At 40.5% G+C, this 25848-nt stretch overlaps 4 protein-coding genes across 7 annotated transcripts; 2 read left to right on the forward strand and 2 right to left on the reverse strand.

Moving 5' to 3' along the window:
• Positions 1 to 645: 645 nt before the first annotated feature.
• Positions 646 to 8336, forward strand: LOC111239812 (rab5 GDP/GTP exchange factor-like). Of its 4 annotated transcripts, none has more exons than XM_022769731.1 (9): positions 646 to 690; positions 1451 to 1647; positions 1751 to 1923; positions 2319 to 2497; positions 3586 to 3667; positions 3818 to 3950; positions 4105 to 4196; positions 4321 to 4577; positions 5590 to 6018. In XM_022769731.1, the coding sequence occupies exons 2-9, from the start codon at positions 1475 to 1477 to the stop codon at positions 6016 to 6018; spliced, it is 1518 nt and encodes a 505-aa protein (XP_022625452.1). In that variant the 5' UTR covers positions 646 to 690; positions 1451 to 1474. The 4 variants fall into 4 exon arrangements, with proteins under 4 accessions (XP_022625452.1, XP_022625449.1, XP_022625450.1 ...); XM_022769728.1 differs by having other exon boundaries at positions 647 to 768; positions 1425 to 1647; positions 5590 to 8336; XM_022769729.1 differs by having other exon boundaries at positions 647 to 768.
• A 938-nt stretch (positions 8337 to 9274) lies between these two features.
• fcer1a (Fc fragment of IgE receptor Ia) lies at positions 9275 to 11552 on the forward strand. Its single transcript, XM_022769737.1, has 5 exons — positions 9275 to 9377; positions 9477 to 9512; positions 9757 to 10047; positions 10313 to 10579; positions 10721 to 11552. The coding sequence occupies exons 1-5, from the start codon at positions 9335 to 9337 to the stop codon at positions 10978 to 10980; spliced, it is 897 nt and encodes a 298-aa protein (XP_022625458.1). The 5' UTR covers positions 9275 to 9334; the 3' UTR covers positions 10981 to 11552.
• Positions 11553 to 12575: 1023 nt separating this feature from the next.
• otol1 (otolin 1) lies at positions 12576 to 14966 on the reverse strand. The gene is made up of 4 exons (XM_022769733.1): positions 14564 to 14966; positions 14389 to 14478; positions 13599 to 13670; positions 12576 to 13513 (listed from the first exon to the last, which is right to left on the reverse strand). The coding sequence occupies exons 1-4, from the start codon at positions 14964 to 14966 to the stop codon at positions 12615 to 12617; spliced, it is 1464 nt and encodes a 487-aa protein (XP_022625454.1). The 3' UTR covers positions 12576 to 12614.
• Positions 14967 to 24464: 9498 nt separating this feature from the next.
• Positions 24465 to 24806, reverse strand: sptssb (serine palmitoyltransferase small subunit B). The gene has a single exon (XM_022769735.1). The coding sequence runs from the start codon at positions 24804 to 24806 to the stop codon at positions 24564 to 24566; it is 243 nt and encodes an 80-aa protein (XP_022625456.1). The 3' UTR covers positions 24465 to 24563.
• Positions 24807 to 25848: the final 1042 nt, after the last annotated feature.

Here is a 25848-nt window from a genome sequence, read left to right on the forward strand (position 1 = left end):
TTACAAACCCCATCATTCTTAGGCAAGTACTACTGTTGTAAGGAGCGCCTTCCACTTTCATTTGAGTGGGTTCATTGATGTGGATTTGCGATGGACGATGTACCTATTAATGATATCCTCGGAAAGTGTAAATCACACAAATCTAAAAGTATGTGTATCATGTTTAGGTGTTCAAATTTGAGTTATGACTCTGACTAATAGTTTTAGCCAAAATCTCCTCTATGACCTGCGCATATAACTGCCACTGCTGCTACTGCAGCTGTTTATGGTGATGATAAGCAGCCAAACTACATAACTTCCTTTTGTTTATGGATCACCTGCATGCACCTGTCCTTTTCAGTTCACAGTATCTTCACCCCACTTCTCTCCCTCTGGGCCTCCCTTACAGTTTGAAAACTTCCGGAGAAAACCTCCAGAGTAGGCTATAACCTGATTTTTTGAAAAAAACGGAAAAGCGCCCGATCTGGCAACACCAGTTCCAGATGTTGGCAAGAGACGGGGTGGAGTCAAAGAGCTGCACTGCCTCATTTCTTCACCATGCACAACATGAGACAGGTACAATTTGACAACACTAGTCGGCGCTAGACCATTTCACCTGATGTATAGCATACCAGAAAAGAAAACACATCAGCGAAGAAGAAACAACTGACAGACAAAATGGCTGGGGATAAAGCTAGCTGCCTGGCTAATGTAAACATCCACTAATAGTACACTGGAGCAGGAGCGACGATAACGTTACTCGATAGCTTTGGCACTGCGAATAAGACTGTATGTTGACACAAAATCCATAACCCAGAGTATCTTCATTAACGTGGTGTTAATTTAGCTCGTTACCTAGCTTGTCTTTGTAAATAGCTAAGGTAAATACTGGTAGCTAGCTGTAGATTAGCTTATTGATTTCGCGTTTTTAGGTGTGACAAAAACAATTTAACCATGTTTCAGAAATGATAGTACGTACTTGTAACCAAGGCACAAAGCTGTTATGAAAAGATACTAAGTTTCAAAGTTAGCGTTAATGCTCTGTCAGTTGACGTCTGTGAGAGTCAGCCACTGGCTATCAGCTAGCTAAAGCTAACCAGTTGATATTCTTTCCTTTCACCTGATGTAATTTATTAACTTCCGAAAAATAAATCCAACCAGAGCAGACAAGGACTTGATTCAACTCTTTAGATCGGTCTACATTAAATTGCTGTTTTAAACTACTGTTTTACCCCAATTAGCTGGTTAGTCTGATCAATGTTGTGTAGTGAGATTTGGACTTGGAGCTCAGTCACAAGTTAACGCTGCAGAAACTTGTCAGCAATCTTGCATGGATTCAATGTAATAATGAGCACTGGGATTTGTTTTCTTTTTTTTGTACGCACGACAATGCACGGTTTATGTCCTTGATTTGCAGTTCGTACTCACGGCTTTGTTTTTTAAAGGTTTCGGTCTTCTGGTCCCCCCCCAGCAGTCCTCCTGACTTTGGTGAAAAATGATGAGCCAGCGGCGTGGGATCCATCTGGACCAATCAGAGCTGCTTTGCAAGAAAGGATGTGGTTTTTATGGAAACACTGCTTGGCAGGGCCTGTGCTCGAAGTGCTGGCGAGAGGAAAATCAGCGAGAAAAGCAAAAACAGATTCAAGAAGACTGGGCACTTGCTGAGAGGTCTGTCTGTCTCTCTTTCTTGTGTCCTGTGTACAATCATTCGAAAATGTGTTCATCTGTCCATCTGACAACTATTACACCTGTATTGTCTTTTCCCTCCCAGGCTACAGAGAGAGGAAGAGGAAGCATATGCAAGCAGACATCAGAAGGCCCAATCACAGCCTACCATCACACCCTTCAGCAAGTTTGAAGAAAGAAAAACTAAGGAAAAGTCCAGCAAAGTTAACACAGTCACTAAGTTTTTTATTCCTTCCACAAAAACACCACCAAAAAAAGGTATAGTATATATGCAGATGTTAGAATGGTAGTTATTAAACATCTGTTCTTTATGATGTTTAAAGTTCCCATTACTGGTGAGAAATTAAGAGATATCTGTGTCATATATGTCAATCATTATTAATTTGACTCAATGTCAGCTTGCTCTCATAGTATAAGTCGTTCCTCATTTTTTATGGAACCAGTTTTGGGGACCTGTTTTACTGAAACATTAAGAAACAAAACCAGACCGTGGTCTCCCAATCTCAAGTTCAATGATCTGTTTGTCTTTTCAGTTCAACCACTTCCCTCGATTTATAGCTTGATGCCTTCACACACTGCAGCACATAGCACAATAAAAAAATGTTTGTGTTTCCAGCTTTGATTGAAATAACATTAAATGTCTTCCCCACCAGATGGTGCTCCTTTTGATACACAGTCCAGCCCAAGCCCAAGCTCCTCCTCAAGCCGGCAGTCCTGCGTGGACAGCGACCATGCAACGCGAGAGTTCATTGATTTTCTCAAGCCTCTGAAGTCTGGCAGGGAGATCTTCAAACAGTGCCGGGCTTTCACTGAAAGCATGGTCTATAAGCGAGTGAGTATAGAAAGAGGCGATTGACTCCTTTCACACTGCCAGACAAGTTTGCCTTTCTTTTGGGACTGAGAGGACACAGACACATGACTGCAGGGAGCAGCAATATCACATGCAGTTACAGAGCATACACACAGACACAGGAGTGAAAATATCTTACAGATTCAAAGAGTGAGCTGCTAGCTGCCATGCAGACTGGTAAAATGGATCAGTTGCATCCCCATGTTGGTGCTCCTGTAAGTGTTGGAGTCTCCATGTGGTACGCTTTGGTAGGTGATTGTGTGTATTTAAAATTTATTTTGGGGCTGTGCTCACTCTTGCAGCCCAGAGTGCAGCTCACTCTCAGTGGAAGGTGTAGCCACAGTGTTTCTGATTTAACATCACTGCGCTGGGCAGGTGACAGGTGTGTTTACACTGTACTCTGAAAGACGTCACAACTCGGAAAAGTGGCAAAAATTGGCATGTTCAGCTGGGTGTCTTGTCAGTCCCAATTGGAGCTGGAGCCAATAAATACCCTTGACTACTGCACTGTCATTTGACCCAAGAGTGAATACCGATTGAACCTTTTCACATTTACGACAAAAGCCAGCCGTTAGTGGGTGTGAGAAGGTTTTTTGCCCAATGTAAAAGGGGTTTAAGTGTGTTACTAATTATGTTTTTCTGTGTTTTGGGTGAAATAAGCTTATAGGACCCATTTCATTTTTACCTATGCTGACAGTAGTGATAGCAACACTGATAGTTTTAATTTCAGTGTGCTGTCTATAACACTGTTTCATTACCACCTTATCAACTGAACACTTATCTCTTTCCAGTGTCCCAGTTACAGAATGAAATTAGCTTAAATTGCTTCACTTCAAATGCAAAAAAATTAAGCAATAGTGCTTAACAGCAGCATTTATTTTTTGTAGTTTTTTTGACGTTAACTATTTGTGAATTTAAAATTGCTTAGTAATTGCTACATTTAAACAGATAACACGATCGATATCAAAACCAAAAATTTTGATAACTGTCCCTGTAACATTGTAATTTAAAAAAAAATGAAATCAAATGTAATCTGAGATTAAATGTTTATTTCCGTTCCCTTCATACAGGACATGGGTGCTGATGAGCTGTCAGAGTGTGTGCAAGACTTCTACCAGAACCTCTCAGAACGCCTCCAGACCCAGTTCAAAGGTACTGCTTAACTCTTTTTAACAGTTTATAGCTGATTCGTCTTGCTTAACACTCAGGATTAATTAGCCATAAACAGTGAATGTCATGAAGATACAATGAATAATGTCTTTGTCCTATATATTATTGTTTTTTGTTTTTTGTTCTTATTAGGTTCGTCAGATCATGTAGAAAGCGTTATGGATGAAGTAGAGAAGTACATGATGACTCGTCTCTACAAGGAAGTCTTCTGTCCTGAGACCACAGATGATGAGAAGAAAGACCTGGCCATTCAGAAGAGAATCAGGTTTGCAGTTGTAATAATGCTTATATTTTATATGCAAGTTGTCATTACTTTCTCTGCATTTTCTCTGAGCACAAGAAAACACAATTGCAGGTAAAATTATTATATCTGAGAGTTACTTACGGTAAATTGAAATTGTTACCGTATTCTGTTTCAGAGCCTTGCACTGGGTCACCATAGAGATGCTATGTGTTCCTGTAGATGAGGAGATCCCCGAGGTTTCTGACAGTGTAGTCAAAGCCATCACAGGTAAGTCTCTTCAGGTTTATTCCAGAAGTCCATGGTAGGACATCACCTAATTATCTTAGTGGTAGAGATCTAGTAGGATTTTCAGCTGAACACTTTATCTCCTCAAATTTCTGTATCATACCAGATGTGATTGAAATGGATTCGAAGCGTGTGCCGAAGGACAAGCTGGCATGTATCACTCGTTGCAGCAAGCACATCTTCAACGCAATCAAAGTCAGCAAGAAAGAAGCTGCGTCAGCAGATGACTTCCTTCCCACGCTCATCTACATTGTGTTGAAAGCAAACCCCCCGCGACTGCAATCCAACATCCAGTACATCACCCGCTTCTGTAACCCCAGCAGACTCATGACTGGAGAGGATGGTTACTACTTCACTAATTTGGTGAGGAGATGAGTACCTGCTTGTATTTATCTGGTTTATTAGTGTATATATATATCTCCAAAACAGGTCTTTCTATTAGTTTTTTTTCATCTCATTTGTATCAATGAGGGTAAGATGAATAACAAACACTATAACATACTCTGTGTTATGCAGTACAGCTTAATAGCACCACAAATAACACCTACTGAAGTGATCAAAAAGTTGCAGGACTGTTGTATTAGTCTGTAGTAGTTTTATTTCAGTGTACCTGATAAAAATGCATCTGAGTATATATAACATAAACAATAGATGTCAGATGCTGGTATCAGTTCAGCTCATCTTGAAATCTTTCTCATACAAAAATTCATGTTAGAGGCAGCTGAGTTACAAATCAGACAGTTGTCCCAATAGACCATGATGCAATGTAGCCAGCCACAAAACATGTAAAAATTTTATGAAACAAGTCTTGCAGCTTATGTGTTGCTCCACTGTGTACTGTGGTAGCAAAGTAGGAAATTACAGATCGAGAAAAAGAAGTTACAGTTAAAAAAGTCAACTACAACCCTTGGTCTCAAATTACCTCCTGGTGAGTCAGTCAGTTGAAAATTCTTAAAATCTCCAAAACATTCAAGGCTTTAAGTCCTCTTGAACACAGTTAAATGCTATTTTATTTTGGCATTTTATGTCTTTATTAGAGAGATATAACAGAGATGACAGGAAATGAGGGGAGACAGATGTTCTACTCCTCTGCAATAAAGGTTCCCAGTCGGTCACCAACATAACAGTTTGGTTTTGGTGCCTCAGTAATATTTTACATTAAAGTTAATTTTTAAAAGTCTTAAAAACATTGCAGTTAGTTGTTCTGCTGTTCTTCTGGTGTCACCTGTCTTCTGATTGGTCAACACCTTTTTATGCTTTATGCTTTTATTTTCATGTTTTTGTTTAATTCATCATGTTTACCACTGCAGTCTAAGTGAATCTGATGCCACAGACGAATTTTCATTTAATGACCCTCCACATCCCCTCTCCCCAGTGCTGTGCAGTGGCCTTCATTGAGAAGTTGGACGGTCAGTCTCTGAACCTGAGCTCTGAGGAGTTTGAGCTCTACATGTCGGGCCAGGCGTCCCCCCACTGGCCACAGGCCAGTGGAGCTTCCTCCTGCTCCCCAGGCAGCGCAGCTCTCAGTCAGGTCCACAAAAGGCTGGACATGCTCACAGGGCTCGGGGAAAGACAGGAGCGCGTAATGGAGAAGGCTCGTCAACTGGAGAGCGACCTCATCGACTGGACAGACGAAGTGGAACAGAAGGTGCAGAGCGTCCTGGAGAGCTTTCCGCCAGAGACACAAAACCCTACCGCAACCACAGCTAGTGGGACATCTGCAGCACCATCAGCAATAGACTCTGATAATGTTGAGAATGAGCTATTGCCCCCACCACTGCAACCGCAAGTGTTTGCTGGTTGATATGAAAAGCTCTGCTCTGAAAAAAATCTAGAGGCTTTACTCCACCCTCCCCCTTTTCCTTGCTGTTAAACTTGGCTGTTTGTATGCACATACAGCAGCTGTCTGATATGGATCCCATTTCCACTCCAGCCATCTCAATTCCATCCATTATCCTAGAGGCTCTGACAATAAACTGAAAAGTAATGGAAAAATTGATTTAAAAGAATAGTTTGGCATTTTGGGAAGTGCCCGTAGCTTTAAAGTTAGAGTTAAAGTTAGAGTTAAAGGAGATGATTAATGCAACTCATATCTGTACAGTAGAAAGTCACAAAATCCACCTATCCACCTTGTGAAGCTCAACAGTCAACACATTATATCTTGTTTGTTTAGTTTGTAACACAACACAAAAGTGTAAAAACAACAAGCTACTTCTCTTTGTACAGATTTGTGAGCTTTATAAGAGCTAGTAGGTGAATTTTGTTGCCTGTGGACAGGGTTACCTGTAGATTCATTATGCTAAGCTAAGCTAACCATCTCCTGGCCCCAGTTTCATTTTTACCAGACAGAAATGAGAGAGGCATCAATCTTCTCATGGAACTCTTGGCAAGCATTTTTCAAAATGGCAAACTATTCCTTTAACATCAGGGAACGTGAGGCAGAGGATAAGTACACTCCAAGTCTTTTGTCCTGGATCCGTGGCGAAGCCCTGATGTTCTGCATCTATTACAGTTTCAGTTCAGTTTCAGGATAAGCAGACTTGTACTGGCACCCTTGACCCAACCATGTGCTTTGGTGTTCCCAGGCTATTAATCCCCCTCCAGTGTGTTCTGACTGTTGCTTCCTCTAAGTGGGGTCTTCTGGAAAACCCTTCACAGAGTGTTGTCCAGGAGGCATCCTGATCAGATGCCCAGACCACTTCATTTGGCTGCTTTTAATTCAAAGTAGCCGACTGACTCCACTCCAAGCTTGTTGCAAATATCTAAGTCGGCCACCCTCAATGGCATTTCCAGTACCTCAGTACTTCTTCATCCTTGTTATTGTTGTTACATTTGTGCAAACAGGATAAATGGTTGGGTGTGATTTTTAAACATGTTTCTGTCATTATTCACAACTTGTTAAGTGGAGGCTCAAATTGACTTAGAGAACCCTGCTGCCCAAGTGGCATTTAATAATATAACAGTACATTTCAGTAAAATATGTTTTTGGGAAATGAAATGAAAAAGTCTTAATGATGCAAACCTTAACTTCCCCTTACTAAAATATCCCTCCAGCCCATGCTCATGATTCCTGCTGTATTTACTGTGTATGTTACTAGCCTCTGGAGAAGTTTCCAGAGAGAAAGACTATTCACGTGTGTGGCAGTTGTGCATGTGGGAAAGTGTGGGTGAGTGTGTGTTGCATGGACATGTTCCGTTAATGTCGATAAATCATAAAATCCTCCCGCTGTGTGTGTGGATATTGTAGTCTCGTTTTCATGCCAGACCTCTCACTCCAGCCATAAGCTGGATGTACAGTGATTTTATTTTTCTATAGAATGGCAGGTATCAATTCTTCTGGATGCAATAGGAGACATTAATCCTGTAATATTTACAGTAGTAATCTTGTTAAAGAAAATTGTTTGAAGACATGTTACATGAATTCTATTGGTTGAATAGTAAAATGTTCATCTTTTCATTTATCTTCTCAAGAGGGTGTCATAAGCATATTCCATCAAAAAATAAAAATCAGTTTTAGGCGAATTATATTATTGTTTTGCTCTGTAAGAGCTGTAGGATGAACTAGGTAACACGGTGGCAAGGCTTCTGTTTCATTTTGAAGCTCTTAATTCAGAAGAACATTGAATGAAGGAAGTAATTGCTATATTCAGTTGAAAGGATGAAGGATTATTGGTGAAAACTGTGTTGGGGGCTTTTACCACACAGATGTTTTTCAACCAAGTCTTTGTATTTGGCAGTTGTATGTTTGGATAATGTTAAAGGGACATTTTTTCCCTTTGCCCATTAGCTAATATTTCCTTATGCTGCTAGAGCTGAATCTTTTGTAGTTCATATTTTTGCAATAGTGTAGTCAGTGTGCCGTTGCTTTCCAATTATAGTTTGAGAAAAAGCTTTTAATGCAAACAACAGCTTGAATAACTTCATTGCACTGTATGCAGAAGCCATTTATCAGGTATTTTAAAGTTTGAAGCATCATGTTTGTAACCTTATAGGTTTGTCATTGTATTACATGGGAGAAAGTAACTTAATACTGTCTTTTATTTAAATGTAACTTATTGGGGCAGTATTAGTATATTTGCATCTATGGGTGTGTGATGATAATGAATAAAAATTGAAAATGCATGTGTGCTCGTGCAGTTCCTGTTCATGTTGTTTCACTTGACTGTTATGAATTTGCAAACTAGGATTAAATGGAGTTAACACTGAGAATTTAACTATTTATACAATTCTGTATAAAATATATATCAAAAATTCAAGCCTAATTACAACCACACTTTATTATTCCCTAGAAGGGAAAATTAAATGTTAAAGCAGCACAAAACAATATTGAGAGATAGGAGACATATTTCAAATAAATAACAGAAAAAGAATTTGAAAACTATGTATATATATTATACACCTTAGGCCATGTACAAGACTTGTGTTTGTGCAAAACTAAGCAGTGCATCTAGTACAACTCCAGTAGCCTTATGAGTCACAATACAAGTCACAATACTATCTAACTATAGTATGAATAGGGATACGGTATATCTATAGTGTTAGTGTAGTGTTTATTCAAAAATAACCCCATCTCACTGTAGTGGGCCTTTAACTAATCATTTAATTTGTCATTTTTCTACACTGTAAATGTGGTTTGTTTTGGTTTTGGTTTGCTATTATCATTTATTATTTGTTCATCTATTTTGTCCCCTATCTTCCTCTGAATGAGTGCAGATGCATTTCAGCTGATTTAAGAATTCTCAGAGAGGATGTGCTACTTTCAGTTCTCCTTTGTTTTTTCCTGGTAAGAAAGTTTCCAAGATTGATAAATTTGAAAAAAATTGATAAACCTTAGAATGGCTTCAGGAAATTCAGAAAAACTGAAAAGGATATAACTTTTAAACATTTAAATCAGTGTGCCACAGCCACACCAATACTACTGCAAAGATGACAAAAGATGATGATCCCTTGTTAGGTAATGCTGCCCTTTCCTTTGAAAAAGAAATTATCTCAGAAAAGAAAGGACATGGCAGCACTTTTTTAAAGGGGGGTGTCGAGTGAGGCATGTTGGAGCTCAGAAAAAATACATTTTCACTTCCCTCCTCAGTAGAAATAAATGCACCCTGCTGGATTTGTTTCTTATGAACAGAGCTATCACAATGGACACAGTCATTTTCCTCCTTGGTGAGTTTTCCTCAGTCCATTTGCAATATCTCAAACTTGATATTCTGAATTGTTGTCTGATAAAATTTGTCATTTATCCTCGATCATTTTCTGTTTCAGTTCTTTCAACACTTGCGCAGCAGGTAGTATGTTTGGGTATGTACCAGATATTCTTATAATTCATTTCTAGAATAGAAAAACCTCACAAAAACATTTGTATTTGTAAGCATATCACATATGTGTCAATAGAATCAGTATGTTAGATTAATCTTTCTGCTGAACTGAATTAAGGTGATTTTAAGTATTTGAGTTGAACATTAATTAAATTAATTAAATTAAAACCGATTATTTAGATGCTTTTGGGATATTTTCCCCAACAAACTTGTATTTGTCTCCATAGTTGAGACTGAGACCTCATACAGAGCTATACTGGAGAAGGTGTCGGGGGACTCAAAAATCTTCTCTGGGGAAACTGTCCGGCTGAAATGCGTCATTCCTGATGTCTACATGTCCACCTGGAGTTACCTGTGGTACAGGGGGTCTGAGCTTCTGCCGCAGACTGAGGAGTACTTTGTTCTGTGGAATGCTGGGGTTAAAGACGGTGGGAAATTTTATTGCAAGGGAGCGAGGGACACAGCGGTGGGAAACATATACACCCTTCAAAGTCTGCCTGTGGAGATCAGTGTGGATGGTAAGACCTTGTTTAATAACATCATTAAAAATATCCTTGATTTGCATATCAGGTCCCCTCTTTTCCATATTTCTGTGAACTTCAAAAACTGGTAAACTGTGTATGCCCTCAACTTCTTTTAAGCATCATATGGTGCTTCCTGGGCATTTGTTTTTAGGAAATTATTTTTGTTATTTTGCATGTTTTTATCTTACAGCACATCTCAAGCATGTTGCTACTGGCCTGTTTGATTGTGGTGACTTTCTTCTCTGTTATCTTTGTTCAGGAGGGTTTGCTATGCTGCGAGTCGCACCTCATCCTGGCCTTGTTGGACAAACCTTAAAGGTCACATGTCACCTCCGACGCAACTTCCCAATTCATGAGGTGATTCTGTACAAAGATGGTGTAGAAATTATGAGACAATCCAGCCCACAATTTGACCTGATCAACTTGTCTCTCAACAACAATGGAATGTATTCATGTCGGGCTTCCTGGGATGCAGACGGACAAACTCACTCAGCAGTATCAGCTGATACTGCGGTGCAGATCTTAGGTGAGTATATATACTGGGTTGCATATGCTGAGTTTGGTTGCAGGTCATATGTAAAAAGAATAGTTAAAACAGGGAAGAAATTATTTATTGGAAATATTCCAATGTGTCAGTAATGTTTTCTCTTCTGTGGCTCTATCTCAGAGGTTCTGACACAGCCTGTTTTGGAGATTGATACCAACGAAGGCCTGACTCCAGGATATTTCACTCTCATCTGCAACACCCAATACAACGCCCACGCTCCAATACATTACTATTTCTACAGGAATAACAATCGACTAGGACCAGCAGCCTCTGAGAATAATAATCTGGTCAGACAGCTTCCAGGCCTGTACGAATGCAAGGCCAGGGTGCCTCTGTTGGGCGTCAGCATGCGGAGTGAGCCCAAAAGCTTTAAGCAGTGACAGATGATTAAAAGTAAATGTAACCTGCCATGTGTCCTTGACAAAAAATTTAAGCCCCAATCTTCCTCCTGAATTGTCTCCATCCTCTCTCCCATCCACTGTAGCTTCTGCTTTTAGTCAGCCTACTGAACTGAGTACCCAACCCTCAGATCCTCTGCTGAAGCCTTCACAGCCAACTCCAACCCCTCTGCTACCCCCATTCCAGTCTAATGACTGAACTGCTACCCCTATCAGAGATAATTCGGCCTCTTTATCTCAGGAATCTGGAGTCTGGAGAATCTGGTGACATGCCCAAGGAGTCTGGTGACATGTCTGGGAATTCTCCAGAAACTGTCACATAGTATCATACATTATAGACTGTAACAGAAATGAATGATCCTAAATCAGTGTAATAATGTGTGACTTCTATCTCTTTTTATATGATTGTGTAAAATAAATTTGAAAGATTACTAAGTATCTTCTATCTATCTATCTTCCACACTTCATGATCTCATCTGTAGGAAACTAACTTGATCAGTAGTGTATGATATAATGACTAATGCCATATAGCAAATAAAGCATTCCATAAATGACATGTGTTACTGGATTTTATTTTCACTCAACACTCTGTTTATACAACCCCATTGTACAGCAATACTGTTTATATATTAGAAGTATTGATGTCATAACATGGCAATGGGTGTTACATTTTTCAATTGGAGAGGGGTAAGGTCATTCTTGCCAGATTAACAAAAAGAATAAAAATACATTGGATATGGATCCCAGTGATATTCTCTGTATACTCAACACATTCGTGATACATATGTCACGTGTCTTAATTTTCAGTTCATTACAGAGAGCCGTGGGGAAAGGGTAAGAACAAAAATTTGCGAAACAGACAAAAGAGGAACACAGGATGGAATGACAGGTTTAAGGAGCTTTTTGGGTCAAGCAAGTGAGGCGAGGGTAACATGGGGTTATGGCGTTTAACTGAGAGCATAAATGAAGGTAGACTATCAATAAATATTTCAGAGTTATGGGTTTAAAGGAATAAAAGCGAAATATGTTATGCAGGAACAGGTTTAAAATTGAATTTAAAATTGAATTAAAAAAAATAAGAAAAAACATGCAAATGACATGTTTACTGCTGATATATTTACTAACAAAGTTTTGGTCTACAAGTATATGAACAAGCATCACAACAGCTTCACAAGGATGACATCCAAGGTAAATTATCAAATGTTTATCACAAGTTAAAATATTACAATTTTATCATACACAGTCTTTTTTTTTTTGACCATTAGATAGTTTGGGGTTATTATATGTTGTTGTACTCTATGTAATATATATATATATATATATATGTTCACATACCTGATAAGGGTTGTGTGGATCAAAACATTGTAAATAAGTATACCAGCTGTAAACAAGAGTGTTTGGGCGTTTTCTCATTTTTATTCAGAGGGTAAAACAAGAAGATACTAGTAAGGTAATAATGCAATAAACATCATATTATAACATATATAACATCATACAGTTCAACTTTTGAGCAGTTCATAAGTAGTGAGTATAGAAGTGTAGCACCACCAGTATTTGGTCTCATGTCACGTTGGAATAGTACTGTAGAAGAAGAGTGTCAGTACCACTGGTGAGTATCAGGCCTTGTCTGAGTAAAGCAGGAACCCAGAGAAGATACTGTCATCCTCACTGCTGGCATACGCCCCGTTCCAGTCTCTGAGAGTCTCCATCCACACCTGATCACCCACCGCCAGCCGCAGCACCACCAGAGTGGACGCTTGGTCGATGTCTTGACCGTACAGAGAGTCCCGTGTCCTTACCCGCCGTGACCCATTCACAACCAGTGTGGCTCGCAGGGGCTGATTGCGTACTGTGATGTGGAAGGAGAAGACATAAACCCCAGCATGGACACATGTGAAGCTGTTGGAAGTGGCGTTGAAGTGGTTCTCTTCGTTGTAGAAGACTTTGTCAAAGCGGATTGGGAAGCCAGAGGGAGGGAAGGACTTTCTTGGAGAGATGCCCACACTGAAGGCCGAGCGTTTCTGGGGAACACCTGATCCTTTAGCTCCTTTGATTCCACGAACACCCCGCTCACCTCTCATTCCAGGGTAGCCTCTGTCCCCTTTTGACCCAGGCATCCCTCGTATGCCTTGTGGTCCCTGAGGCCCACTCACCCCTGGTTCTCCTTGTGATCCAGGAGGCCCTGGATCCCCTCGGACACCCACAGGACCTGGAGAACCATGCTTGCCATTCATTCCTGGAATGCCCATTCCTCCTGGGATGCCAGGAGACCCAGGATCCCCTCGCTCACCTTTCTGTCCTCTCTCCCCAAATGTACCGCACTCTCCCTTATCCCCCTTGTCTCCCTTAGGACCTTGCTCTACAGCCACTCCTGGAGGTCCAGCTGGCCCCTCCTTTCCTGGTTCTCCCTTCTCACCAGCAGTCCCATTCTGGCCAGGTTCTCCTTTCTCTCCACTATTACCTTTGACACCTTGCAGGCCTATTTGACCTTTCTCACCTTTTGAGCCAACATCACCTGCAAGGTATGGGACACTGTTTCAGAACTATTGAAGTATAGAAACAATACAAAAGAATTCAACAATCACCTGAACAAGTTTGACCTTTTTGTCCTGGCTTCCCTGGGACACCTGCTGTCCCAGCTGTCCCACTGTTTCCTCTGTCACCTTTATCCCCTAGGAAATTGACATAACAATAACCAACATAAGCAATCTGAATATTTTTTTATCTAGTGCTACAGATGAAGGAGAACAATATATTTAATGGGCCTATGGGACTCCAGAGGCTTAAGGGGTCAGGGAACCTCAATCTCCAAGTCTTTGTTTGAAGTGACTGTTATGTATGTTTCTTGTCGAAAATTCACAGGGCTTAGTAAAACAGAAATAGTTGTTATCATGTTTCCCCTTTCTGGCCCCAATTCTTTGAAAAGTAACTTAGGTCAAGGCTGAGAAGCTGTTTCACTTCCCTCTGTGGATGAAACTTCCAAGCCTGTTACATTTCTAACCACACCCAGCATTCTTGCAGTGGTCAGAAGTGTAACAGTGTTGATTACAATTTGTTACTTGCCAGTGTTGTAAAAATTCATATTTGTTATATTTCTGTTCGTTTTGCCTTACATACACACTGCGCAGTGCGCACTTCAGCTACAGGAAACATACATTAAAAACAGTAAAGCAATTTAATAAAAGCAGGAAAATAGAACCTGCACCACAGCTTTCTCTTGATAGTTTCCTGTAAAACCTTTACCACATTTTAGTTCCCAGGTGCCATTATCTCATCACAGACCTATGCCCATGTCTCTATGCTGTGTTCTGCATTCTTGCAATGTACTATGACAATAAAATATTCTGTAATAAGCAATTATAAATTTGTAATTAACCATATTATACTCACCCTTGTCTCCTCTTAACCCCATGGGACCACTCACACCTGGTGGTCCTGGTAAACCAGCTGCCCCTGCAAGCCCTCTGTCACCTGGTGGCCCTAGATAAGTAAACATAAGAGAAGTTCAAAAGACTGAAAACAGAACAACATTTTCTATATTGCATTTTATGAGTGAGTCGTGTACCCGCTAGGCCTCTGTCTCCCTTTGGCCCCCTGGGGCCTCTCTCAGGTGGACAGCACTCACAGAAGTTGAAATAACACTCATTGTAATCCAGGGTGTAGTTCTCATGACCAACACCAGGGGGCTCAGTGCTCTCAGTGTAGTGCTGAGGAAAGATGTGACTTGGATAGGTGCTCCTCTCTGTGGTGGGCAGTGGGTGGGGCTCCACAGGATTTGCGCTGGCCACTGCCTTGAGAGTCTTGGGCATGCTGGTGGTCACAGGACTGTGCACTGTGATATGAGGGATGGGCTTCTTGGTGTACTGGTACTTTGGCTTTTGTGTAGTCTTAGCTTCAGCGCAGGACACCACAGTGAGTGCCACCACAACTACAGCCACAAGGGTTGACTGACAAGAGATAATCCTCATGGTTGACTGGGATCTGAGAACAGATGAGTCTACACAAGACACCTTTCCTCTGTTGTTCTGCACCGATTTCATTTTCCATCTACTTTTGGATTAAAGACAAGAGGTTACGAAAAAGAGCACATACTGATTAGCAGTTCACTGTTGCAAATCATATCACAAAGTACTGATGAGTGGTGAAATTTCTGCTCTCATTATTTCCATCTATTATTTCCATGTATGTTTACTATGTCCACTTTTGATTGCATTTGCTTGCTTCTCCGTTTCCACTTAGATCTTTCCTAGATCCTTTCTTTGCCAATTTCAAGTAGGAGCCACATTTTTCTCAGTGACCCAGTAGGTCTGCTTGTCCACTCAAGTAGTTTGTCAGTGAATTCAGCAGTTTGAGTGTTTAACTAGAATGAAAGCCTGCAGCTCCTTGGTCACAATATCAAATGATTGAAGTTTAGTAATCTATATTACATTTACACATAAACCAAATGTTTTCATAGGTTACTTGTCATGCTGATATACAACGTTCTGAGAATATGCATCTAGCAAACTTGATAAGACTCACCCAGTTGTGCATAAGTAGTATGGTCATTTATCCTCTCTAGCGGTGTCTTGGAAGCACCACCAGGAGCTCCAGGTCTCTCTGATATCTCTGCCAGGCTTGGGCGAAAGAACATCTCCACCAATGAGGGTGTTTGTTGGAAGCACAGGGGGAGGTCTGAAATCCAACTATGGCAGGCTGGAGCTGACCCAAGGAGAACCACTGTGCTGTGGCCCATTCTCTGTACCTCTGTTGTGTAGAAAGGTGCTTTTGTGACACGGGATACAGCGCCCGCCAGGAGCACTCCGTCGCTGTGAGCTAGGTGAGGAGCAAAGGCTGTGGGGCAATGGGTCACCTGATATGTGAGGCATTCCTCCAACATCCAACCAACTACCCAGGCTCTTACGGTAGGACAAAGCTAAGCAAAGAGGGTTCTGTAACAGAGGCCAGGGCACTACAACAGCCTTTCTTCAAGTGCAGGTTTGCACAGCTTTCTACATGTAGCTGCAAGCAGGAAGGTGCAAACCATTTTTATTTTAGGTCTTTTACTGTATAGTCCCATGCAGAATCTTGCAAGTTGACTTAGATGACAATATCTGCATAACTTTGAAATGACTTACTGCAAGATCTGCAAACTGGCGCGTAGCACAGGGAGCTCAGTATTTACAATCTACTGGTACTTGGTGAACATCCAGAAGAAAGCTTTAGCCTAAAGAGCACTGATAATCTCCTCACTCAACAGTTGCTAAACCTGAGATGTTTGTCAAAGGAACCAATTTATCTCCCTTAAATCAGTGCAGTTGCAATGCTTGCCTGGTCACAGTGACCGACTTACTGCACATGAGCCCCACAGACTGCTGGCAGATACATTTTCTAACTACGATTCAAACTGTGTGGCTGGACAATGATTCATTCTTAAGGTGTAACGAGAGAGCATCAGGTTTTCGTAGAAAAGTGATTTTCTGCGAGCTGTCTGATCGAAACTCTCGACTTGCCAGTGACAATGGATGTTTGAGCAGTGGACATGCCTCAGTTGTCAAAGACCTCATGTGCTCAGAGAGATGTATGACCAGCAATGAGTGAGCAGGAAGAAGGGAAATGAATTTGGGAAACAGAGAGGGGTGATGGTGGGATGAGGAAAGGGCCGCTAAATAGGAGAAGACAGTGTTTATGTAGGATATTTTTATCTTCTCACATACACTTTTCTTTATCTCCTCCCCTCCATTTAGTTGTTCTTCTTCTCCCTCCTTCCCAGCAGCTCAGGTGAAGTGTCCCTGACTTGCCCCTCCATAGAAGACAAACAGATGAAGTGTAAGATATGCAGCTGAGTCCTGAGAGAGGGGTTCCTTTGGGGTTCTCCATACCCGACCTCAACCCCATCGTATCTCGGCTCCATTCAGACCACACACAACAGCAGCGGTCAGCTTACGGTGCCCAGCTGGTCACAAAGGACCCAGGCGCCGCTCACCTGTCCCTTCATTTAACACTGGCACCGGTCTTGCCCTCAGCCTCCATCCACACGCACTATAGAGCAAGGGACAAGGAAGAGTTAACTTACTCAGCGGGCGCAGCCGAGCAGAGAGAGGACCAAAGATGACTTGGGTGGATGGAGGTGTATTGCCTTACATTAACCCTATTCATGTAAAGGAGATCTTGAAGCTGCAGTGAATGTGTATAGAGTGAGTTAGAGGGGGTGAAAGTGAGACAATAAGACAGAGACTCGTTTAGTAACTAACACAGCAACCAGCCAGTGTCTGTATCTGTGCTCACGTACCAATAAGGCCATGGACTGTTTTTTGTTCTTTACTGTGGGATCTTATCAAAGAAAATCTAGATCCTGCAGAATTAGCTGCTAATGACTTTGGCAAAAGATCTGCTGGCAGTGAAGACACATCTCATGTAGTGAGACAGAGTACAAAAACACTTTCTTCTTCTCCTGTAACACTCTCTCTGACAAGCCTCTCTGATGTTAGGGATTGGTTTCTAATGCACTCAAAGCTGGTTGTGCAAACATGATGCCCTTTTCCACAAAAGGAAATGAGTTTGCTTGAGGACAAATACATGTGTTTACATTTACTGGTAGTTGGTAGTTCAAAAGTGATCCGTTGGTGTGATTTTTTCCATTTTATATGATATCATTTGGTGTAGTTAATATGTGAACACTTGGGTTAATTTTGTATTTTTTGAAAAACTGTCAAGTGTGATCTATTCGTATTGTTGATTGAGTTCCACCTTAGCTTACTCGGACATTTTGTATTTAAAGGGAATTTGTGGGATTTATCTTTCTTATACTAACAAAAGCATTAGCTTAAAAAAATAGTTCAACATTTTGAGAGACTGTGAGATACAGGGAAATCATAATGATGACTTAAGGTTCCTCTTTTGTGAATTAAGAGATGACTGCTCCAGGTCTAAAATGGTTTAGTACATAACCCCTCCATACAACTACTTTTCTTTCTTTTCTTTTCTTTTTTTTTTTTTACACTTTTTTTTTTTTTACACTTTTTTTTTTCTTTCTTTCTTTCTTTCTACAGATTAAACAGATGAGATACAGTATCATGTAAAGTTTAAGAGGTCCTGGTAGGTGGATTTTGTTCCCTTTAGGCACAGCCGGGCAAACTGTTTCCCGTTTTCCAGTTTTCACGCTAAGCTAAGCTAACCAACTGCTGGCTGTAACCTTATATTTAACAGAGAGCCACCAGTAGTATCGATCATCTCGTCTAACTCTGTGTCAAATTATTGTTTTAAAGAACAACCCAACACTGAAAACCTTGCTTTTGATTTCCCCCAGTATTTTAACTTCTCACTCTGCTGCAGTGATGTAGGAGATTTCTCAGTGTTATACTGTGAGATCACTGTTTCTAATGTGTGGTTACAGGTGCAACAAAGCAGATTTCTGACACAAAGCAAAGGTGAAGCAGACAACAATCACTGCGTTTCACCTTGGGGTTAAGGTACTATTTAAATACAACATGAAAAATGAAGTCACTACAAGCAGAAAGCACTGTGTGGCCCAACATGAACAGGTGACTGACTGCTGACAAGGCAGCTCAGTTTTGTGGTTGAATAGAGGAAATGACAGAAGAGAAGTAAAAGCATGCAAGTATCTGCAGAAGTCTATAAAACAAAACCAGGGTTCTGCGATCTCCTTGTGTGCTTTGGTCAAGAGTTGCATCTCCAGAGCTGAATAGATGGTTTATCCCCCTCTCCCTCTTCCAACTCTTTAATTTACCACCCAGCAGCAGCCTCAGTGTATCTTTGCCACTTTATACCTAACAAACGTCCTATACCTAGTGCACCTACTTCCCTCATATGCTCATAAATCAACAAACACCCCCCTAAAAGCAATATAAAATAAAGAGCAATCTTGCCTTTACCTTCACACTCAACTCCTAAACTGATTATTTGCACAATTCCCTCCCAAGAGGTCAGGTGTAGCACACCTAACAGAATCCATGACCCTGTGAACATCAGACAGGTTTGATTATCATTATTATTGTTAAAAAATAAATTACAAACTGTCCCACGACTACACAGCCCTATAAACCACAGCGTGAACCTGGCAGTCTTAACCAAGTCTTAATTATTAATACTAAGCTGCCTTCTTTGCAAGATTCAGAGACTTGTGATGATTTTCCCTTTTGAAAAAAACAGAGATTGTCATCTGCACTACAAGATTATTTCTCTGCTTGACCGCTTGGTGGCAGACTTGTATCTTTTGTTTAAGCACAAGGATCTTCACAGTTACAGACCTTGATTTTTTGTGTGTAATTGTTTAGAAATACGTGAAAAATATATATCAGTTCATATTATGTCTTACTTGAACCATTACATTTTACAACATCCAGATGGTAATGATGGTGTTCTCATAAGTTTATTTAGGAGGACAAATTCATGTGTCCTTATTATATCCCCAACTCTGACTGTGAGGCAATGGGAGCGAAACATGTTTTCATATGTATGGAAAGTCCATTGATCATGTCAGTGTTTGGCTCCAGGTGAGGGTCACGCCTCGCTGGACTCAGGTTTTTATCAGGCCAGCCACTCCTACGCTCATATTGACTGATTCATAACTCAGATATAAAGTGGAGCATAAGTCTCAACAAAGAATGGCAATAATTGCATAATCATTCTGAATGCCTCCGCACAAACTTTGTCTGATTGTACAGGGATAAGTCTAGAAAGAGATGAATTATAATTTATCCTCGAGCCATAATGATGTGATCCTGTACCTGATCTCTGCTGTTATATTCCCCAAGCGAGTTACCACATGGGCCATAGTGTTATATCTAAACTATGCTTATATTTTACTCAGTGGGGCAAACACTACCAATTTTAAAACCTTTGTTTTTCTCAGTTTGTGAAGTTTCAATTCAAAATGAGCAATTCAACAATACAGAAGCAAAATACACAAGTATTCCTGGATTTTGGTTTAATTGGAAAATTGCTTTAAATATCTATAAATATTGTCTACTTGAGAATTTTGTTGGAAACTACATTTTCTCATCATTACAGAGGAAAATAAAGTTAAGAGTGTTTACCCAATTCCAACCACCCCAACTGTATAACAGACACACACAAACACAGACAGACAGACAGACAGACACACACACAGTAGTGCAAACAAGGATCCCTCAAAACAAGCCTATTAAATGACTTTATAATACATTATTATACTAAGACTAACCAATTGTTGCACAGTTAAGTTTCACCATAGAGCACAAGGCTGAGTCATGCAGTGAACTGGAAAACATTGAGATTTGTAGGTGATCATAATTACCTTTAAAAGGCTGTCCTGTGACATCCACGAGTTCTGTGTACTGCGATTATGAATATGATGTATATTAACATACCCAACACACGTTTCATGTATGTCTGAACATTTGGCCTTTAAATGTGGTGGACTAACAATGGGATTATAAACATTAAGTGCACGTGTAAATGCATGAGGAAATCTGTATAAATAAGAACAGCATTTTCTACAAACAAACTGTACTCATATGTACAGACACTTCTATCAAACAGGAACCAACTAGATGAATTAAAAAAACAAAAAACAAATGCAATTTAAAGACCATGTAGAAGGTGTGTGTGTGTGTCCATATGTGCCTATTGTTCTACATGTCTGTCAGGAGGTTATTACCATGGAGACATTCGTTGTATTGTCACACACTTGTAGGACGGTAGAGTTGAACAATAACACCAATTACTGGAGGCTGTTTGGTTATAGAACTAAAGCCCTGTCTCTGTGTGTGTGTGTGTGTGTGTGTGTGTGACACTGAGGTTTAAGCCAAACTGGAAGGTGTTATCAAATGTTGGCAATATTAATATTTAAACACTTTCTGGGGTTTCCTTGTAAACTGAAACCTGGTGGTGGTGGTGGTGGCAGTGCAGTGCAGGGGTGCACAAGTGCATTAGTCTTGATGTCATGTACTTCTCTGTCTGTGGACCCAACAGTTGCTAGGAGTTCCTCTCAGTTTTATTTGGAGAAACAGTCATAGGCCACATGCAAACACAACAGAAACAATACACTACCTCTGAGTGACTTGAGAGCGTCAGAGTCTGCAGATAACTTTGTTTACACCTTGTCATTATGGAGATAACCTCTGACTTCTTCCTTCATGGGATACAAATTAACATGTTAAGTGTAAACAGAAGACACTTCTTCAAAGACCTGATGCAAACCTTGAAAAAAAGAAAAAAGACTTGCACTACATAGGATGTCATGAAAAAATGTAGTATGAAAGAAAGAAAGGAAGTTAAGGAAAGCAAATAAGGTAAGAGAAGGAAAAGAAAGGAATGGAAAGGAAAGGATGGGAAAGAAAAAATAAATCAAAGAAAGTGGCAAAGACATGAAGTGAGGTAAAGGAAAGGATGAGAAAAGAAAGGAGATTCAGTAGTATTTTGGCACGAGTTTGGGTATGCAGACTTGGGTGATGCAGCTATTGTGTCCCAACATCCTGGAGAATAAAAAACAAGGTGTAGGTTTCCCATTACAAGGCATAAACACACTGTAGTTTTAAAAGGTTCTCCTTATCATCCTTTACACTGGTTACCTCCGCCAAGGAGGTTATGTTTTCACCTGTGTCTGTTTATTTGTCAGCAGGATTACGCAAAAAGTACTGAACCTATTTGCACCAAATTTGTTGGAGAGATGGGGCATGGGCCAGGGCCTTTTTTTTTTTTTTAAATCATTATAATTTATCATTATAATGATTTTTCAACATTTTCATCAGTTTCTCCAGAAATAATGTGCAGATCTTGATTTTAAAAAAAATCTGAGTTTGTACAACTTGGTGGGACTGTTGGGCCTTGATGGACGTATGCTCTCTACTGAGTGCCTTTCTAGTTTGAATTGGGTGGACACGGTGCAGGCTTTAGGTCAGCAGAGCTTTGTAGGCATCTACAGGCTACCTAGTATCTGCAGGAGGGAAAGCAAAGCCCCTGGGTATTCATTCCTGCACTGTCTAGGGAGAACTGGTTTGGTGGCTCTGCCTCTTATTGTGTGAATTCACTTTATGTGGTACAGTCTATTGTGTTAGGAATGTCCTGCCCATAAGCTTTTGTTTTGCTTGTTCTTCAATTTCAAAGTAACTGCTCTGCTTGACTGAATCAGGCAGAACAGACACATATACAGCATGAATACATATTTCAAACTACAGTATGCACAGAGATTTATATCAAAATCGACACCAGGAAGAGAAAGAGAACAGCTGTCCAAGTGTCTTCAGATGTCTTTATTTTCTGAATATTGCAGTGATGTGTTGCCATCATGTATAAATAAAGCATTCATTTGGTGAATGGTGAAAAAGGCTTCTACGAGAGCTCTTCATTCTTGGTACGGGAAATGTCTGGACTACTGTAAATGTTTAACAAAACTGAAATGAAATTACACATATTGGGAACAATATAATAGCACTTTCAGGTGGAGAACCAAAGCAAAGAATGTGTGTAATTTATGGCCACAAGAGAACACAGATATAAATAATCAAAAAAAAGTTTGGTAATTGACATTGTAACCAGCCAAGCATTTACCAGTGTATATAAATATATAACTCCATATAAATAAGGTTAACTTAGAGATCATGTTCAGACTGTAATCAGCAAGCCCTTGACCCAAAGCACAAATTATCAAAAATTATCTTAAGCACACAACTAAATGCAATGCTCATCACCACTATCAGATACACAACAACTCATTCTCTCTATGGTCCATCCTCTATAGATCAACTATAGGTAAGGAAGACTGTATTTGGTCGACCAGTCAGGCTTTTTCTTTTCATTCAGGCCAATTTGACTGCATTTTGCATTTGACTTCACACAGTACTGCTTTGAGTTCAGAGGCTGTTGATTGAGTAAAGCCTTCATTAACAAAGGCAAGCCTAAAACACAAAAGGTTTGCTGTACCAATATTTGCTTATGCTCAGTGCTGAACACACCTTCCCAACATACCACCAGTTAAAAAACAGGAGATAAAGAGAGGGTTCGGCACACAATGATGCTGTTATTTCATTACATTACTCATTTTGACCAGTGAACCGGCAAATGTAGGTCTGGTACAAACCTTCAACATTTGTGTTGCACATCCTTGATCGTGACACGTTTAGCTTCATTGCATAGCTTGGGCTTTTCTATCAACTCTCTCTTTGAAGATCATCTACACAATGAAATGTGTAATGTAGCCTGCCAGTCAGAATTACAGTGCATAAAGACAACTATAAAAAGGTGATAGTGGTTCTGATACAAAACCATAGCTCAACCAGTAACATTTATGTTGTATGTCAGAAATGTTGGGATGAGTAGTGGGTGAGGGTGAGTTGCAATCAGTGTTAACATGGCGTCAAAGATGGAGCAGATAAACAGACACGCATACTTAAAGGGGCACTCCAACTGTCTAATGTCTTCTCTGAAGGAAGCTGTGTCTATAAATCACTCCCTCATTCACTTATTCACTACTCCCTGTATAAAAGATACTCAATAGCTTACTGTGGAGTGAGAAGTTAATAGAGATGCAGACATTTATGATTCTCTGTCATTTGCATCATCACTGACAGCCCTACATTGCATTGTGGGATTGTTAACAGAAAGTTAAGTAAATGCCTTGGACACTACTTTGTTTGTCCCATTGTTGGATCTTTGAAGGGCACTATATAGTGCCTAAGTTTCACACTCAGAATTCAGACACTATACGATGGCAGAAACATAAGTGCACTATCATGATTTTGGACTCAGTCACAGTCAGAAAAATTATCCAGATAATGTCAACAGTGTTATCTCAGCTTGGGGCGTGGAGCCTATACATTTTTAGAGAGGCTCTGTTGCAAACTTGGGATCTTGGATTTAATAGATGTGGGTATTAACCTGTCAGTGAGGATCTACCAAAAGATCCTATTGAGTTGTATTAAGGGAAATGTAGGATCCAGGATCCAGTTTTGTTTTTTTTTTTTTTACTTGAGATTAAAAGTCGGGATCTCTCAGCCTCAACGCTTAGATTAAGACCACTCTGCTTTTAATCTGTCTCTAACCCCTAATCCCCAAATTGTATGAAAGTGACAAGCTAAATCGCTGGAATGCCGCTTTAAAGACTATAGCTCAAAAGTCACGATGGAGAGAAGAGTGTCTAGTAGTATCTTGTAGTGAGATGAGCATGCAAATCTACTGCTAATGTATGATCCTATCATGCAAAACCGAGAAGTGGTATGCACTCACACAGGACACATGGTGAGAAAAAAAATAAACAATGACGAACAACATTTCACAAGACGTTTCACAGCGAGGGTGTGAAAGTAATGTACAGTCGTGTGTCTAATACCATGGGGTAAGGCCAGAGGGTTTGGGATGTAAAGAAGATAGTAAGGCTCTGCTCTCCAGATCATTCCATTAAGATCTTCATGTTTTCAGTCTTGATTAGCCGAGGTGATTGACCGCTGTGGTTTGGGATGCACGTGATGTAAAGACGGGCTCAAGGTGGTCTGGGACCTGACGAGTTGAGTTATAGGAAATGATTTGGGGACTCATGCTAATCCACCCAGTCGCTGCCTCTTTTCCCTCCATGTTCTCTTCTCCTTTTAGTTCATGAGCGCCATGGTGCTCTCAGGCTGGCCGCCAAAGATCCCGGAGAAAAACTCCAGTGCAAGGCGTACATGGATGGGCACAAACACATATGAGGTGTAGATCACCATGGCGATGGCGGAGAAGAGGATGGAGTTGAAAATTGACTTTTCCCAGGGCTCCAGGACATAGATGCCAGTGATGAGCAGGTACTGGTAGTACAGCCAGGCCAGGTACTCCCTCAAGTTCTTGAAGTTCATCCTGCAGGCTGCACGGACAAATGGAGGTGGAGAGATGTGAGATTCAAGCCGCAAGAAAGAGATGGTGTGACTGAAGATGTGATGAGGATAAAAATTATAGTGGTGAAGGTAAGGGAGAAAGACTGAGGATTGGAGGAGAGTGATAACAAGAATTAAAATGGGTTTTAAGAAAGAAAGAAGAAAGCACATTCTTATGAGCACAGAGAGGCAGCAGTCCTCAAGTACTCATAAAGCAGAAGAATGGCCCGTCAGTGTTTTTAATCATTCGATTGTCATTACTGATGCATTACTGTGTATGCAGCATTTTATGTTGTAGCTGGGGGTAAATTGTGTAACCACAATGGAAAATAATCCTTCAATGAAAAAATAACCCTTGTGGCTGTCTATTTATTTAATAAGGAGGCATAAATGGGAATTGGAAGCACTCCTCTACCTACCCCAAGCCCACAGCAGCACCCTATGGGGGCAATCAAGCAAACCTCATGGGTGCTCAGGGTCTTATAGGATTCAGTTGTGCAGAAACACCTATGAAATTGAAGCAAGGGATCCCACATGGACAATACAACCGCCCTCACTTATTTTCTTGGCACACTTTTTTGTGCTTTGTGAGGAGGGTAATGAGCAACAGTTTTCAGCCCCCACAGAACATACAGCACAGACCACAAGTGCACTTTAACATACATACATACATAGATTTGGGCGAAATACCTCTCACTTGTTTTAAAGCTTTCTTTTAATGGGTTATATGCCTAGGGTTAAATTTAGTGTTATTTAGTGTATACTAATGTGTTGTATTTAGTGTTGATTAGTGTATAATAAAGTTACCGTTTTTCAAATATCTGATAAGAAGCTAGTGTGTATTTGTAGTAACGTTTATGTAGCCGCAGGCAATAACAGATCCTGCTACACAGGTAGGGGGCGGGGTCAACAGGTACGCTACAAGCGCAGGTGTACTCACCTGCTTTTCTAGAATGTACTTTTAAGTAGACAGAATAGCAAAAGCAAGATGAATCCGTCCATACAGGGCAGCTACTATCTACAA

This window comes from Seriola dumerili, unplaced genomic scaffold (assembly GCF_002260705.1).
Source record: "Seriola dumerili isolate Sdu_G_001 unplaced genomic scaffold, Sdu_1.0 BDQW01004516.1, whole genome shotgun sequence".
NCBI lineage: Eukaryota > Metazoa > Chordata > Actinopteri > Carangiformes > Carangidae > Seriola > Seriola dumerili.

Excerpts from the sequence above, each read along its gene's own strand:
- sptssb (XM_022769735.1), bottom strand. The coding sequence starts at position 24,806 with ATGAACTTCAAGAACTTGAGGGAGTACCTGGCCTGGCTGTACTACCAG.
- otol1 (XM_022769733.1), bottom strand. The coding sequence starts at position 14,966 with ATGAGGATTATCTCTTGTCAGTCAACCCTTGTGGCTGTAGTTGTGGTG. Across the intron at positions 14,479-14,563 it reads GGGAGACAGAGGCCTAGCGG|GGCCACCAGGTGACAGAGGG; the intron begins GTACACGACTCA and ends TTACTTATCTAG. Across the intron at positions 13,514-13,598 it reads AGGGAAGCCAGGACAAAAAG|GTGATGTTGGCTCAAAAGGT; the intron begins GTCAAACTTGTT and ends CATACCTTGCAG.
- fcer1a (XM_022769737.1), top strand. The coding sequence starts at position 9,335 with ATGAACAGAGCTATCACAATGGACACAGTCATTTTCCTCCTTG. Across the intron at positions 10,048-10,312 it reads TGTGGAGATCAGTGTGGATG|GAGGGTTTGCTATGCTGCGA; the intron begins GTAAGACCTTGT and ends ATCTTTGTTCAG. Across the intron at positions 10,580-10,720 it reads TACTGCGGTGCAGATCTTAG|AGGTTCTGACACAGCCTGTT; the intron begins GTGAGTATATAT and ends GCTCTATCTCAG.
- LOC111239812 (XM_022769731.1), top strand. The coding sequence starts at position 1,475 with ATGATGAGCCAGCGGCGTGGGATCCATCTGGACCAATCAGAGCTGCTT. Across the intron at positions 1,648-1,750 it reads GACTGGGCACTTGCTGAGAG|GCTACAGAGAGAGGAAGAGG; the intron begins GTCTGTCTGTCT and ends TTTCCCTCCCAG. Across the intron at positions 1,924-2,318 it reads AAAAACACCACCAAAAAAAG|ATGGTGCTCCTTTTGATACA; the intron begins GTATAGTATATA and ends CTTCCCCACCAG.